The 16,659-nt window shown below is 36.1% G+C and overlaps 1 protein-coding gene across 15 annotated transcripts in view; it reads right to left on the reverse strand.

Annotated features, from left to right (window-relative positions):
* The window catches only part of ASPH (aspartate beta-hydroxylase), a 189,825-nt gene that overhangs the window by 147,150 nt on the left and 26,016 nt on the right, over positions 1–16,659 (reverse strand). For 6 of the 15 annotated variants that reach the window (XR_009740822.1, XM_061438822.1, XM_061438821.1 and 3 more), the window contains exons 2-4: positions 10,380–10,529; positions 9,592–9,636; positions 8,089–8,157 (exon numbers count right to left, since the gene is read on the reverse strand). Coding sequence is in view for 14 of the 15 variants with exons in the window: in XM_061438822.1 (XP_061294806.1) it covers positions 8,089–8,157; positions 9,592–9,636; positions 10,380–10,529 (264 nt within the window). In the remaining variant the exon portion in view is untranslated. Of the gene's footprint in view, positions 1–8,088; positions 8,158–9,591; positions 9,637–10,379; positions 10,530–13,679; positions 13,830–16,659 lie in introns of those variants that run through there. The other 9 variants (XM_061438824.1, XM_061438823.1, XM_061438820.1 and 6 more) reach the window with 5 other exon arrangements.

A 16,659-nucleotide genomic window follows, 5' to 3' on the forward strand; every position in this document is an offset into this window, starting at 1 on the left:
CCCTCACATCCCAGGGGAAATAAGGGCTGAAAGAAACTGAAGTGCAAAAATGAAGTCCTCTGAGTGCCACCTCCTTGCTTTTGCACCAAATTCCAGAGAACTCAGTGCCTTTTCAATTGGACAAACAGCAGTTCCATCTGAGGAAGGGCAGCTCGGAACAGACAAGGCCATGTGAACTCAGAAGTGCTTTCGGTTGTTCCAAACTGGAAACACAGAGTTAAGTACGTGAGTGCTAGGTTGCTTCAGTTGCAAATGACTCTTTGCAACCCTATGGACCTTAGCCTGCCAGGATCCTCTGTCCATGGGATTCCCCAGGTAATAATACTGGAATGGGTTGCCATTCCCTTCTCTAGCGGATCTTCCCAACCCAGGGATCAAACCAGCATCTCTTATGTCACCTGCATAGGCAGGCAGGTTCTTTACCAAAAATATAGAACAATGTAAAATTCCTTAAGAACTATAAACACTCAAACTAACAATTACATTTTTTTTTTGTTCCTAAGCTTAAAAGACACAAGCTAGTAAAGTATTTCTATGCTCAAACAGAAAATGACACAATAAATCCTTAGAAGATTAAGAACTATAACATATATAGTAAATAAAATGTAAACGAGACCACTTTGATCAGCTTCAAAGTACTTTACACCAGTTTGGCAAATACCTTTATTTTCTCACCAAAGCAAGCTGTGGGAAGAAGTTGAAGGCTGTCACAGAAGTCAGGGGTTCACCAGTTACCTGGATTTTATCATCATCAGAGGCTTTTCAAAGGGCTGATCAGCAGGGGTACCAAAAAAATGGCAAAGGATCCTACATCCTTATTTTTCATTTACAAAAATACAGCATAATTAATTTCTGTACATAAAGTGTACATTAGTATTGTGACAAAAAAGCAGTCTGATGAAAAATTAATGATTCTGAACATTTTTAACACACAAATTTCATTATTTCTCATAAACTGATCAAACATCTTCTAGAGTTAGTAGCAATGAAGCATTAAGAAACAAGACTGCCTTAAAAAATACATCTCAGACACTGGACTAAAGGAATTTCTCTGAGGCTTAAGACTCCCTTTGAACTTAAACCTAACAAACTCTGATCTGTCACAGAACTCAAATTCAAAGTGAAAAAACATTATAAATATGGACAAAGACAGAATAAACTTTCAGAAAGAACATTATTAAATCCTACTCGTTTGCTTCAAAATATTAACATTCCAAAATTAGAAGCTTTTGATTGTCAGAAACATTAACAGAATGAAGCATATTCCTTGAATAATTAGGAAAAGACAAACTAGGGTTATAATAATCATTTAAGCGTTAGGAGATCATTGTCCAATGTATAATGTACGTGTGTGGTAAGTCTCACAGTCCTGTCTGACTCTTTTCAACCCCACAGACTGTAGCCTACCAGGTTCCTCTGTCCATGGGATTCTCCAGGCAAGAATATTGGAGAGGGTTGCCATTTCCTTCTCCAGAGGATCTTTCCAACTCAGGGATCAAACAAACATCTCTTATGTCTCCTGAATTGGCAGGTGGGTTACTTACTACTAGCGCCACCTGGGAAGGCCCCAATGTATAACACATGTATCTGTTTCCAAAAGGAGTTATGAATAATGCTTTTAAAAGTAAGATTAGCAAACTAGACAGTTTTCCCCAACACATGTAAATATTAAGTCAAGGGGAAGTTGATAGGTTCTAGGGTTCTGATTTGAAACTTTTACTTGAAGGCTCTTGTTTTGACAGCCTGCAAGAGAGACTTCTAAAAAAGAAACTAAATTGGTCATATTCCCTTCTGAAAAAAATGGTGAATAATCCACTTTCTGAAAGCAACTTGATTAAAAGGGAAAAAATAAGAATAAATATTTGAAAAGTAGAAGTTATAGTTAAATAAAATGTTAAAAAACACAAATATTTTCCAATGTTAAGCTCTATAAAGAACCAAAGCTAAGCTAAGTTTCACAGAGGCTCAAAAAGATGTAAAAACATGAACCACCACTCTCAAAAAGGGAAAAAGAAATAGGAGTCTTGGGTCTTATCGCTCTTAAGCTGTAAGAGCTTTATTTGAGGTGGGGAATGAATGAAATCTAATTTTAAGAAATGCATGTTACCTATGTCTAATAATACCATTGCTCTTGCTATCACTGAAGCAAACTCATTTTAAATGAATTAATTCAAAGGTGTTTTTAAGGTTTTCTAATCACAAAAATAGATTTTCAAAAAAAGAATTACCACTTCAATGAATTTAATTTTAAAAACCATATTATACCTAAGCCAAAGTTGATGGCCAATTAATAAGGTAGTATAGGAAAAAATGGAAAAAGACCGTAATTTAGGATGAATAATTTTAATATGTACAACATTATTTAAGATACATATTCACATTTTCCTTCCTGTGTAATAAGCCTCCTTTAAGAAAAATACAAATTACTTTCTCTGGATGTATATTTGGAAATGAAATTAAAAATAAATTTTGCTTTCATAGAGAGAAAGATTCAGACACACTACTATCTGAATACAGCAATTGAACTACCCTAAGGCAACAACATGGGGTTATTTTCAAAGCACCATGAATACAGAATGTGACACTGAAATCTGTTATTAATCCATCTGACAAATCAACCTAAACAAATTACAATAAAAAATAGCTTTTTAAAGAGCCATCATTTTACACATCAATCATGTTAAGGATCAACAGAGAAGCATTGAAAGCATGAATCATGCTAGCAGTATTTTTATAATCAATCCCACTGTAATCATCTTAATGAACAGCATGTTAGAAGGACAGGCAGCAAGGGTTAATCACAAAACAATCTATTAAGTTTCTGAATTTAGTTCAGTGAGCACATGAGTTGAAACAAAATGATACAGAAACCAATTATACTACCAAGAACATCATTCTCAATGCACTTTGTGAACCACTAGGAGGAGAATGCTGCTTTCCTCAAGTGGGAAAGTCAAGCAAGGGACTAGTTAGGCGCTGTACTGGGGGAAGACCACATGGTTGCCTTGTATTGTCCCATCACGCTGCCCCACTGCATGTTAAGCCCTGGGTGAGCGAAGGAAAGAAAGAAAAAGGAGACTGCTTCGGGGGTTCATAAGCCAGTGACTTCAGCCCCTGCATCAAAGTTATTGGTTATGTAAATCCAAGATGACGCAAGTCTTGCCCTGAACCCCTTCATTCTGTGACGTCCCATCAACGCCATCTGCGGTCTCACTTTCTTCTTCTTCTTCTTCTAGCATTTCAAAAGGAGTCATTATATCATAGAGAAATGAGAGGAAACCATAAAACCAATCTGAACTTTCCTCTGCTAAAATATTAAGGACTTCCTCAAGAGAATCAATATTTTCATTACTGCCATCTTTGGTCAGGCCTACATAAGGATAAAGGAAGAGAGAAAGAGAAAATGAGAGCAGTTAAGTGGAAAAAAGAAGCGTTGGAAGAGTGATCTCAACAAAGGATGTGCATCATGGTCAAAGACATTTACAGAAAAGACATTTTGGAAAATAAAGAAATGGGTTAAGATGCACATCTTACAATCAACTCTCAATCATAAGGACTAAAGGAAAGGCGGTGGGATCAATCTTCAGCCTTCCTACCAGTCCCTCACCGGGTTTCTCATCAGAGAATCGAGAACCCGAAAATCACAAAATTGCATCAGCCAAAACTGACTCACCCACTTCAACGGGAAAAGTGAGTAAAAATAATATGAGGATAAAAAGACACTTCTGACAAGCCCCACCTCGCCTCATTTAGCACCCAGATAATATCGAGAGTTGATTATACAAATATTTACATACACCAATAAATATTCACTGAAAATAGAAACATTTGTTTCATCAATTTTTTTCCCTTTAGGAGCTGGAGTTAATTTAGGAAACTCTGGAATTAACATGATTAGCAGGCTTACTGTTCAGCTTCAATAAATGGGTATCAGTGCGCTCCAATTCTACCAGATAATCAACTTAAATTTTAACACTGTAAGATGTCAGCTTTATTATGCTGTGATTACTTGACTCATGGTCCTATAATTCTGACAAATAATAAGAGTCAGCCAGAATTAATAATGATTCGTTCAGCCTACCAATATGAAACGTGATCAGTCACCTGCACGGGGAACATTCCAGAGTTCTCCACTTATCAGCTCCTGAAGTTAGCTTCTACTGCAAAGACCCCTGATGCCTGCTATTTTTAAGTCTTGGCCCCCATCAGACCCCCATGATGGAAAGAAAGCAACATATATATTGTTTTTATCATTTGCTGTCTTCCTGTGAAGAATTGGCTTTGAGTATGACTAGTCTCTTGCCTCCAGCGGGTCTCAAAGTCCACAAACACTGTCAATCTCTATAATTTTGACAGGGTGGAAAAAAAAAAAAAATCAGGCTGGAGGGTTCTGGCTGTAAGAAATGTGAACACCCATGACTGTAGAGCTTTCCAGGTTAGAACCACCTAATTCGGTATTCCTGGCTTTGGCAATACAAAATCTGTCCACAAAGCATAACTACTGGCAATCGAGATTGGCAGGTAAGGGATAATAATAAGACAACTAGTCTAATATTAAAGGTTATAGTGAACTTTCTCTGTATTAGTCCACAGAAGAACTACACTGTGCCATTCTTCATGTATTTGGGGTGGGGTGGGGGGCACAAACTATAGTTGATATTTAAATAACTTTTTGATCAACCCAGAATGTCTCTTCACTGAATTGAAGAGTTAACAAAAGCTTTGAACAGAGATCTGTCTTCCCAGTCAAGACTCTATGGAAATAACATTGTTTCTTCTTGTTCAAAAAGAACCTACACATAGAAGTTGTGTATTTAGAATAAATGTGCATCCCCTGTGGCTCAAATGGAAAGAGTCTGCCTGCAATGCGGGAGACCTGGGTTCAATCCCTGGGCAAGGAAATGGCAACCCACTCTAATATTCTTGTCTGGAAAATCCCATGGACGGAGGAGCCTGGTAGGTTACAGTCCATGGGGTCGCAAAGAGTCAGACACAACTGAGTGACTATCACATATTTAGAATAAATATATTTCTTGTTCTCCATTTTCCAGTATAAGTAATTCCAAGTATTGAATATAAAATATAAAACTTTACTACCCCTCAATATGACAGGCTGAAGTATGCAACAAATGGGCAAAAACATTTGAAAAAAACTAATTACTCAACTATGCCACCTTTCTGTGGTTCTTAAGACAAAAGAACTAGTCTAAAAAGAAAATATGTTCTGGGTACACAATTCTTTCTCTCTAAGAGAAGGCCTGAACCAAGGAGCAGGGTGTGAGTGCCTCTGACTGGGCAACAGCCAGCCTTCCCTTCTGCACACTCATGCACCTGTCAATCTACAAATATTTGTCAAGGCTCTAAGAGTTACCTTCCCTTTTGTTCTCTAGCCATACCTGATGCCAGCTGAGTACCAGTCGCAGGACAAAAGGATAACCATGTGTCATGTTACTCTAAGAAAATGTTACTCCTGAAGCAATGTTACTCTAAGAAAATGTTACTCAGTATTTATTCCTCTTTCCTATTGATTTCATTTGGGAAACATATTTTCAAAGAATACATTTTGGGACAGTATAACTTTCAATCATCCAAACCTAAATCAAAGACATTTATTTTAGAAAATGTGGCCACAAAACTAGGAAGCCATATAAACAAGACCAGGTTTAGAACATTTTCAAAGTATACCATAAGGGCCATGGCCAGAAATAAATAATAAAATGAATGACAGCTATTGATCTTGATATACTCACGTATTTCATTTTCTCTTTATATTTTAAAAGAAAAGCCAAACTTTGAAATGTGAAAGAAATCTAAATATGAATGTATACATTTCCCGAAATGGGTCAAATTTAAATACATGCAAATTTAAGACTCCAGGAAGAAATACTAATGAAATAAATGCCAAACCTATGGAAGTTCAGCATAACTAGGAATATTATCACACCTGCCCTGCCAAGCTCTCACCTAAGCTCTGACTTCCTCCTTTCATCCCTCTTGGGCATTCGCTTTGCCTTAATCCAAAGCTTTTACACTAGAGCTTCAGCTTCTCCAAGCAGAGCATATCCCAAGGTCTAGCTCTTTTTGGGGTACACAATCTGCTCCCCCATAATCTCTCCCTGAGCATACAGAGCCCAGCAGCGCCTGAGCCCCCCAAAATTCACCTGGTTCTTGCAATCACCCTCCAGTAACAGAGGCACAACTCAGCGACAACAACCTCACAACGTAGAAAAGAACTTTAGTCATAAAATTCAATTCCCATCAAGGTCGTATTTCACGCAGAGAATTCAAATGCTATAGAATAAGGTTAGAGGACAAACAGTTCACATTCGTGTCCTTCATCTTTACCAAAGCCACAATCCAACTGTGAATTAGTACACATAATACAGTAAAATAGTGTGTCATAGCCTTTTTGCATGTAATCGTCAAATTACCAAATGAACCTTCATGTAGAACCAACTGGGTTCTACTCCCAGTATATGGTTCTTATAAAAAGATTAGGTTACCATTTGCCCATTCCACATACGTGGCTACCCACAAATGAGAATGTTCTAAATTACAGTTAAACTCTTAATGGCTGCTTAAAAATACTAAGGGGAAAAAATTTTTGAAATCTAAAATTCTAAAAATCAACTTATTAATGTGAATTTGCAGTAGAAATAATATGTGCTATAGAAGATATATCATTTTAATTTTTAATAGTTGGTGTTTCCTAATAGACGATAGCTGATTTTAAGCACCTTAAAAAAAATAAAAACAAAAAAACAACCAAATGTAGTAGGTAATATTATTTCTAAAACAAGGAAACTTGGCCCATATGAAGCTATTTTTAAAATAAAAAGCCCTGCTATTCAGAATTTGTCATTTACAGAAAAGTAATAAAATAGAGTAATTAACCACTTAAAGGCAAGCAAATCAGCACTGTTCTAAGTTTTATATGATTTTCTTTCTTTCACATGCCAAGATTATAGTCTTCTGAGGACTTACTGTATTTATAGAAACCCAAATTTAGATATGTAATGACAAAATTATATAGAAAATTCTATTATGGTTAAGACAGGAAAAGAAATTCCATGGGTATTGAAAGCTTTCACTGTTAAGTAGCAAATATAATTCTCACTGAGCAGTAACAAGATGACATACAGTAAGTCAAAATTAAAAACTTTTATTATATTTCATTAGTTACAGATGCAGTATCTCCCATTTTTTCATATCCATAAAATATATACAAAATTGTGCAAGAATTTCTTTGTGCTATTATTCTATTAAGCTTAGTATGTAATACCTTACCATATTTGCTATTTTTCTAAAGACTTCAGTGTAAAGTATTTTGATACACACTATGCTATATACTAAACAAAGGAAAAGATGCTGTTTAACAAGCAGAAATACATATCTCATCAGGCCAGATTATATAATTTGTATATTAAAATCAGCACCATCTTTTATAGCATAACAGCATGTTAAAATAAATGAAAAAAATATCACCTCTTTATCACAAAAAAACATCTCAATGATTAAGACAGGCATTTCTGGTGATAAAAAAGAAGGGTCAAGACTTAAAAAAAAAAATCAAGAAATCTGGCCAAAGATTACTAGTTTATATTTTAATGTTACCTTCCAAACATTCATAGGACATTTTGAGATGTTTACTACCACTACTTTATTTCAAAATGAATTTATGTAAGCTTTTAGAAATTCATGCTTTCAAATGGACATGAAATATGTCAAATGATGCTAAAGAATGGCTGTAATTACCATATCTGAAAACAGACTAGGACATTAAATTTCCAAATGCTACGTTCAAAATACAAAGTGCTTTAAATCTAAAAACACACATGAAATGATATTACCAATTAGGAACATCTGTGCAGGAGCTGTATACTTATTTATTTGCAAAAGTAACTTGAAATGTGAGAGTTTATGGAAAAATAATTATGCTATTCATTTCATCCTAACAAGAATACATAGTATGGGAAAACATCTTCCATAAAATGTTAATGATTAACACAGACATTATTAAAACTTAAATATTATTTTGCTTCCAATATTTCAGCACCACTAACTTTAAAAAAAAAAATGTGTACTTGCCTAATAAAACTTTGGCATCATCCACATCAAAATCTCCATCACCATCAGCATCATAGATTCCAAGTTTTCCTACAAGAGGAGAAGCAGAGAAGGATATGGGAACAAAAGGGAAGCCAAATTTAATAAGGTGTTACTACTCCTTACAGTCCTGCATATTAGTTATTAATGCTACCAAGCAAGGCAACTCTTTGCTCCTTTCATTAAGAAAAGTTGTGCCAAATGATAATCTCACTTAAAAATGAAGACAGTTCACTTAGAGATTAAGGAAACATTCACCTAACAAATATAAGAAATAACTGAGATAATATTTTCTTTCAGGGCTTAACAATACCCTGATATTTAATCATTTCAGAATAATATTTTTAAATTTTATTGCTAAAAATATTTTAGATAAAATTTTCAACATATATAAGGAACAATATGGATCCACTTCTAATAGTTACATGAAATTTAATGTTTCTATAATATAGAAGGTCCTCATATTATCAATATTCAAAACTAAATACCCACAGAGTCTCAAAGACTATATGTAATTCACATCAAGTACAAGTACTAAAAATAAAAGGATAGATTATATTTAATAATAAGGACTATGACAACCATCATGAATCAACCTTTAAAAAAAGACTGTTCTGGAAATAAAGTATGTAAAACTGGCCTTTTGAAATTACAAAGAACACTTACAGTTATCTTACTTAAAAACATAATTAGCACCAGTCACCTACTACTAAGGAAAAACAAAAAGACTTAAAACGGACAAGCTGAAAAGCCAATACAAGCAGAGAGTTCCTCCTTCAAAAACAGTAAGTATGAATTTTAAGGCATAATAAAGTTTTATCATCTCAGCACTGTTATGTTCAGCATTTCAAATGTGAGTCAAATACATTCAATTTCCTAAAAACATCCAAAAATCGACATGATTTATAATTCATCACTGGACAATGGATGTGAAGAGGTTTATTAATTTCACATTTTTAAACAATATTTTAAACCACATTCACAAATACAGTATCAGTACTAAAACACTAGTTGGCAACACTGCTGCCATTTCTTATTAAAAAGTAAATTAACACATTGCATAACAGCATGAAGAACTTTGGGAGTAGAATAGGTATGACCAACCTGGACCCTCCCAGAGCCCTTAAGAAAACATTTAACTTGCTATGTCCTACTTAGGAAAATATTTAACTTGCTATGTAGAAGTCTGGTTTACAAAGCATACATATATTGAAAATGATAATAGTGAGAGAGAGAAGGAAGTTATCATTTCTATATCTAAGAAAATATAAATGAAAAGCACTGGTCTGCAGTTTAGGCTACATATAGTACAGTTCAAATAACATTAAAAAGAACCCAGAAACTATACTTTCTGAGAAATTTAAAAAGGAAAATTGGTCCTATCACTTACATTCTTTAATGCAAGTGATAACTAAAATAGTAGCCTAAGGGTGCAGTTTTAGAGACTAACACAAGTAGACTTAAAATTCAACTCCAAGAGCCTACCTTGAAGTACCTCTGACAAGTTATAACGGAAGTCCTTTGCTTTGGCTGCATGCATGTAAAAACACAAAATTGTTACTTGCGTTTAAATATTCTGAAATTAATAATGATGACAGCACAAAAAGTTAAAAAACAGTGACCTCTATGTTTTTACATATTTACAATGTTGAATTTTATGTCAGGTGAATTTTACCTCAATTACAAAAAAAAAAAGACTTGATCAAGTGAAACCAAAGAATCATCAAAGTAAAAAAAAAATCATGAAAAACTGCAGTGATTATGGGGAGAGAAAGGGGAAAAGAGAAGGAAGGAAGACAACTCTCAGAAGTCACACGACAACCTCCTCCAAACAGTGTACAGGGCACACCTACACATGAACTCACACACAGACGTGTCCTCCCACAATTTCAATGAGGACACAGAAGGTATGCTTTGAAATGCTTTCTTTAAGTCAGGGTCTTGCCAGTTGTGTTTATGATCCATTCACAGGTCCTTGAATAAATTCAGTGGCTTATGACCTATTTTAAAAATTCATAATATAACAAAATGGAATAGAAATGATAGACTATTCCATGTCATGGGAGTGTGTACTGTTTGATACAATTTTTCTGTGCAAACAATGTAAGTCTATTTTTACTTCAACAGATCATGTTCAAAGAAGTTGAAAGAAGTTGAAGCCATCACTCCAAGCTAACCCTGCTAACGTCCCCTTTTCTTCCTTCCCTTCTGAGAACCACTGGAAGGCTACAGAAATTAACAGTACTAAAAAGAAACAACATGAAGACCCTTACCTAACACTTCTTCATAATCAACAAGATCAAACCAGACCACAGCTACTGATGTCCAGACTCCAAGCAGTGCAATGACCATAAACCATGTGAAAAATGAACTTCCAGAAAGTCCTCCTTTCCTCCCATTCTTGAGTCCTCCCTGTTTCGTCTCTGTTAAAAAATAAAAGAGGGAAAATGTCATTATATAAGAAGAAAAAGTTTTATTGAACCTCTTTTCACTGAAATATTTCTCCAGGAATTTGATAGTGCTTACAATGCTAAATCACTTCGAAGTTAGTTGTCGTTTAAATTCTTAAATCATGGTACACAAAGATTCTGAAAATGAAAAAGACTTACGGTTCGACACAAAACCACATACCTAAGACCCTAATGTTGAAGTAATGAAAGAAATAAACTACTAATGACTATTTTTAAAATAAAAATTGTTATGTGTGTTCCAAGTTCTGTATCCAAACAACCTAAATAGAACCTCCTTCAAAGTTCAGAGTCTATCAACAGCTTAATAAGACCACAGAGGTAGCCAAACCCTTTTTTCCTGCTCCATTTAGTTTCTGTAGAATCTGGAATACTCTAACTGCCATAGAAAAAAGCTTTCCTCAAAATGCTCCATATTCTTAGGCAGAGAGCACAGAAGGAAGGAAACTATTTATAGGAAATAGAGGTCAGGGAAGAAGAGAAGCCAAGCAGTGCAGTTCAGTGCTCCTTCTACAGAGGATCCACTGGGACCCACAGACACAGGGGAAGGTTTTCAAATCGGTCTCGATGCAGAAACACCTTTGTAAGGTCCTGCTCACCAGAACTGTCATGTATCACATTTGATACATTTAATATATTTTATGTTGTTGTTCAGTCCCTAAGTTCCGTCCAACTCTTTGCAACCCCATGAACTCTAGCCCACCAGGCCCCTCTGTCCATGGCACTTCCCTGGCAAGAATACTGGAGTTGGTTGCCATTTCCTTCGCCAATATTCATTTTAGAGGATTCTAACAACTTCAATCAAGTTTCCTAACTTACAGGGTTGGAGGGCGGGGGATAAAACAGGAGCTTGAGATGAACACACACATACTACTATATATAAGATAGACAACCAATAAGGACCTACTGTATAGCACAGGGGACTCTACTCAATATTCTGTGATAAACTGTACGAGAAAAGAACCAAAAAAGAATGAATATATGTATATGCATAATTGCACTCTGCTGTATACCTGAAACCAACACAACACTGCAAATCAACTAGACTCCAATAAAATTAAAAAAAAAAAAAGTTTCCTAACTCATTGAACAAAATTAAATAGACATTAAAGACAGCCTAACCCAAAAGAGTTAAAGCAGTAACGTGCTGATGGAAGAAAGTGCCTAGAAAATATCTGAATCTAGCAAAAGTAGACATAAGAACTTGAAAAGAATGGCAGGAAGCCATTTATGATTGATGCTTATTGGTGACCAGACCTTAACTATAAAACTTATAGTCCTTAACTATTAAAATAATCTTTTAGTACAAAGTAATAATGACATTCAAGTTAATTCTGCCATTAAACCATTGTTTCAAACTGTTTAACAGTGCAAAAAATGTATAAAAAATTTTGGAAAGATTTTTATTCAAATTTTTTTTTATTAAATGGATTTATTGCTTAAAAGGTAAATGTCAAAGAAAGGGTAAATGTTACTTAGCTAGAACATGAAATGATTAGCATTATTTTATCCATCCCTTCATAATGTCAAATAAATTAGGTATTACTCCAGTAGCATCAATCTTTTTACTGTTATTATTTACTAATTCATGAAGGAACAAAACAATAAATTACAGAAAGGTGTCTTTTCTGAACCATCTTTTTAGTGGAACTTTTAAACCGACACCAAATAACACATTCTTCATACGTCACTTTGTAAATATGGTGTGCTTAGTCCCAAAGGGCAGATCGGTTTCTGTCCAACCAAACTAAATAGACCATAGTAAGATAAACCCTTCTAGAGAGTTTAAAACTCCCCAAGCGTATGTGAAACTAGTACTCTGCTCCAAACATATTCTGGAAAAACATCTAGTAGTTTGTCCTTCTTTTCTAAGATAAGATGAAGATGGGGCTAGGGACAAGCAGAATTTTATGTGATGAAGGAAAGGCAAAATAGAAGATGTACCCCAGCATCTGGTCAATTACATAACTCGAACTATAAGTGAATTACAAATCAACCATTTAATGAGCTTTGGTAAGCATTATTTTAGGGATGTCATATTTATACTCCAAGACTGTATATACATTTAAAGTTTTAAAAAACCATAAAAGCAATTCATCAAACTGATTACTTTTTTGCATTACAGAATATCACACCCTTGGAGCCAAGAACTGTTATAAAAGTGGGTCAGAAGTAACAGCTGACTTTGCTTCACTCTGTAGATTAAGCAATCCATGGAGAAGGGGAGAAGTGCCTTAAAAAAGAACTAAAAATCAGAAACAGATCTCATATTCTTCTTTATCAGGATGGTAAAGTGATCCATTTTCACCATTTATTTAAAACAGTGTTCAAAGCAGAGAGACTCATATTCTCCACACTAATAATAGAATCCTTCCAGTGACTGCCTAGGTAGCTGAGAACTGGAAGCAGTTTCAACATGTCTATTTTATGTTTCTTAAACACATTTTTGACATAATGAGCCAATACAACTTGCCTTCCATTAAAAAGACTATCTTAATTCACAAAGAAAAGCAAAAACAAACACATACAAAAATGTAAATCAACACACCATTAAAGAACAGTTGAAGGTTAATGATTCAATTTGAAAAAACAAAATAAAATCCCTAAGTCCTTTCTTTGCATTTGTCGTCTGCTTCACAAAAATTAGGTCCATTTCCACATATAAGGCTCTGCTTCAGCCAACTAAGTATGTTCATTAATACAAGACAGGAATCATAAAGCCCTTAAATTTCCTAAAATTTTATATGAAATCTAAATGCACACAATTCTTTAAAATCACTGTAATTAAATTCTAAGACCAAGACAAACCACTTGTTCATTTATCTGAAGTTTGTAAAATGTTGTCCCTGATATTACAATACAATAAAAGATATTCTAGGTTAAGACTCTAAAACTTAACATTAATATTAAAGACAGATTGGTCCATGAAAAATTAAACTACTTGAAACACTGAGATCTCCAGGAGTTTGAAATGGAAAACATAGAAGATGCAGTCAAAGCACTTAGCCAAAAATATCTGAACAGCGCACAACTGAAAATCAAGCTAAAAACTGCCGTCTTGTTTCCAAACCACTTTTCACCCAAAGAACAAAAATATAACTTTACCTTCTGCCATTTTGATTTCTTCAATCCATGAATAATATATATGGAAGGAAGAAAAACCCAAAGCCCTGTGAGCAGGTATCAGCCACGACACAGGCCCTTTGCTACCTACTGGCGCTGTGGACAGGCCAGCAGTTCCTTGGGCAAGGCCTCTAGAGCTGAAATTGGACCTGATTGCAAACTCTGCTCACCAGTTATTTTTAGAGGCCTCTTCCTCAGGGCCAAATACTGCTAATCACTTGGGCTGAAATGCTCTGCTAAGAGTATGACAGCCTTTCTCCCACTTCTGGGATCCCTTTCTGAGTTGATCCTATTCCCCAACTCCAAAATCTAAAAAAAAAAAAAAAAAAAAAATCAAGCATGCTTAAAAAATAAAAAAGAGGAAAAAACGTGCTGCCAGTTTGGGTTTTCTGAAATCAGTCTTCAGTGCTTTTAGCCAAATACCAAATCATTCAAAACTGAAATAAGTCTTGCTATAAAATGTAGCCCCATGCCCAGCAACAGCTTGAATTGACCCTTGGGAATCTAATCCAATGCCTATGTGAAAAGTCCATTATTTATTTAGTTTGTCCTAATGAAACAGAGCCCTAAAAAGTAAGAAATGAATCAATGCTCTAGAATTCTGAATCACAGACAATACCTTCCCAAGACTAATTCCCTCAACAGCAAAAGTAAAGTGACAATAAAAAATTGTTTCCTAGAGAAGGAGGGAGAGAGAGCTGGGGAGGAAGACATGGTGGGCAGGGGAGTAGACAGGGAAAGAAGGAACTCTTCACCAGTAAGAAAATCATCTAGGAAACACTAGATAAATCATCTCAGGAAACTGGAAAGAGATTGCATAACTGTATTCTGATTTTTTTTCATCTTCTCCCTACCCCCCTCTCCAAATATTCTCTTCTGGGAAATAAAACCAGCCCAGTTTATTCACTGATTTAAGATTTGTTGTTGTTTTTCAGTTGCTAAGTCATGTCTGACTCTGTGACCCCATGGACTGCAGCACACCAGCCTTCTCTGTTCTCCACTGTCTCCTGGAGTTTGCTCAAATCCATGCGCTAGTGGTAAAGAACCCATCTGCCAGTGCAGGAGATGTAAGAGACGCAGGTTCGATTCCTGGGTCAGGAAGATCCCCAGGAGAAGGGCATGGCAATCCACTCCAGTATTCTTGCCTGGAGAACCCCATGGACAGAGGAGCCAGGCGGACTATGGTCCACAGGGTCTCAGAGTTGGACACGACTGAAGCAACTTAGCACGCACATGTCCACTGAGTCTGTGATGCTATCTAACCACCTCATCCTCTGCCACCCCCTTGTCATACTGCTTTCAATCTTTCCCAGTTTAGCAGCTCACAGACTTCATCAGAGCTCTGATCAATACACTAAATTAATTTAGCACACACTGTATCTAGAGCGAGGCAGCAACCTTTAAAAGTTGTTTATGAGTCTTGAATTTTTTCAGTCAAACTGAATACTTCACACACAAATGAAACAGATAAATGTCCTGAAAAGGAGTCAGCACCTATGATGCCAATATTCAATGGCCCAGAGCCTGGACAGAGTGAACAGAGCAGCAGGGACACCTAAGCAAAACTGACCAGGGTCTTAGGTGCCCTGACCAAGAGTCATTCCTCCCTTCAAGGATCTGTCCTGCTGAAGTCAGTACTGACTAAAATGTTGAATGATAAAGAATCATCTGTTGATAGGGGTTTAAGATAGATCACCAACCATCATACAGATTTCCTAGACAAATATTTCAGAAGCTTCTTTTGTTGTTTTCAGAGAGGAAGTGAGAGTGACTGGAGGCCCTTCTTGGGAACACTGGAAACCAAGCCATCATACTTACAAGTGCGTAGCCCATTTCAGACTCAAGAGACCTCAATTCAAGTTTCAAAACCTTTGATTTGAGGGTAGTCATCAAACATCTGGGCCTCCGTTTCCTTGCCCATAAAAAGTGTCTTGGAGAATTTCTGTTTTGTAAGTTCACTAGTATCATCTTTTTCTAGATTCCACATATAACAGATGTCATATGATATTTCTCCTCCTCAGTCTGATTTACTTCACTCAGTATGACACTCTCTAGGTCCATCTATGAAGATGCAAATAAATGAACTTAATGAGGCCGGGAGAAGGGATAGTTATAGACTTCGGAATGGACATGTACACACTGCTGTATTTAAAATGGATAACCAACAAGGACCTACTGTATAGCACAGGGAACTCTGCTTAATGTCATGTGGCAGCCTGGATGGGAGCAGGGTTTGGGGGAGAATGGATACATGCATATGCATGGCTGAGTCCCTGAGTTGTTCACCTGAAACTACCACAACATTGTTAATTGGTGATCCCCCAATACAGAATAAAAAGTTTAAAGTTTAGGGGGAAGAAAAGTGTCTTGGCACGAAGGAGGCCTGCAAATATTTGCTGAAGTCATGCATACGGCACATTGTGATTGGAGCCATCTGGACTCATGCACAGGTCTGCTCAGCCCCAATTTACAGCTCTTTTCATGGCCCTGGCCTGCCAACAAGCCTGCAGAGGCCACGAGGGCTTCCTCTCTCCCTTTATGGGCCTGGGCAAGGCCCTAATTCCAGGTGTGGGGCCAAACGTCAAACCGAGACAAGAATCACAGCTACTGAGTATGGGTACACCTCACCCCGAGGATCCTTCCATACAGCTCCAAATAATTCTTCTCCACAAATCTTTATCACATATATTTACACACCCTAGAGTTAACCTTCTCCTTGTTTCTTCCAACAATTTTACAGGTATTGCAGTAAAATATCTTACCTCCTCAGTTTCACAATAATGGCAGACCTGTTACTCTAGATAGGGCCATTAGGATGAAATCTCTCTAAAATAACATTGCTTAAGGAAAAAGAAAACCTGAATTCCAAGTAACTATCTCTTATAATTGTTGCTTGATTGCTAAGTTGTGTCCAACTCTGCAAACCCATAGACTGTAGCACACCAGGCTCCTCTGTCCTTCA

The sequence above is a fragment of the Bos javanicus genome, chromosome 14, assembly GCF_032452875.1.
Source record: "Bos javanicus breed banteng chromosome 14, ARS-OSU_banteng_1.0, whole genome shotgun sequence".
NCBI lineage: Eukaryota > Metazoa > Chordata > Mammalia > Artiodactyla > Bovidae > Bos > Bos javanicus.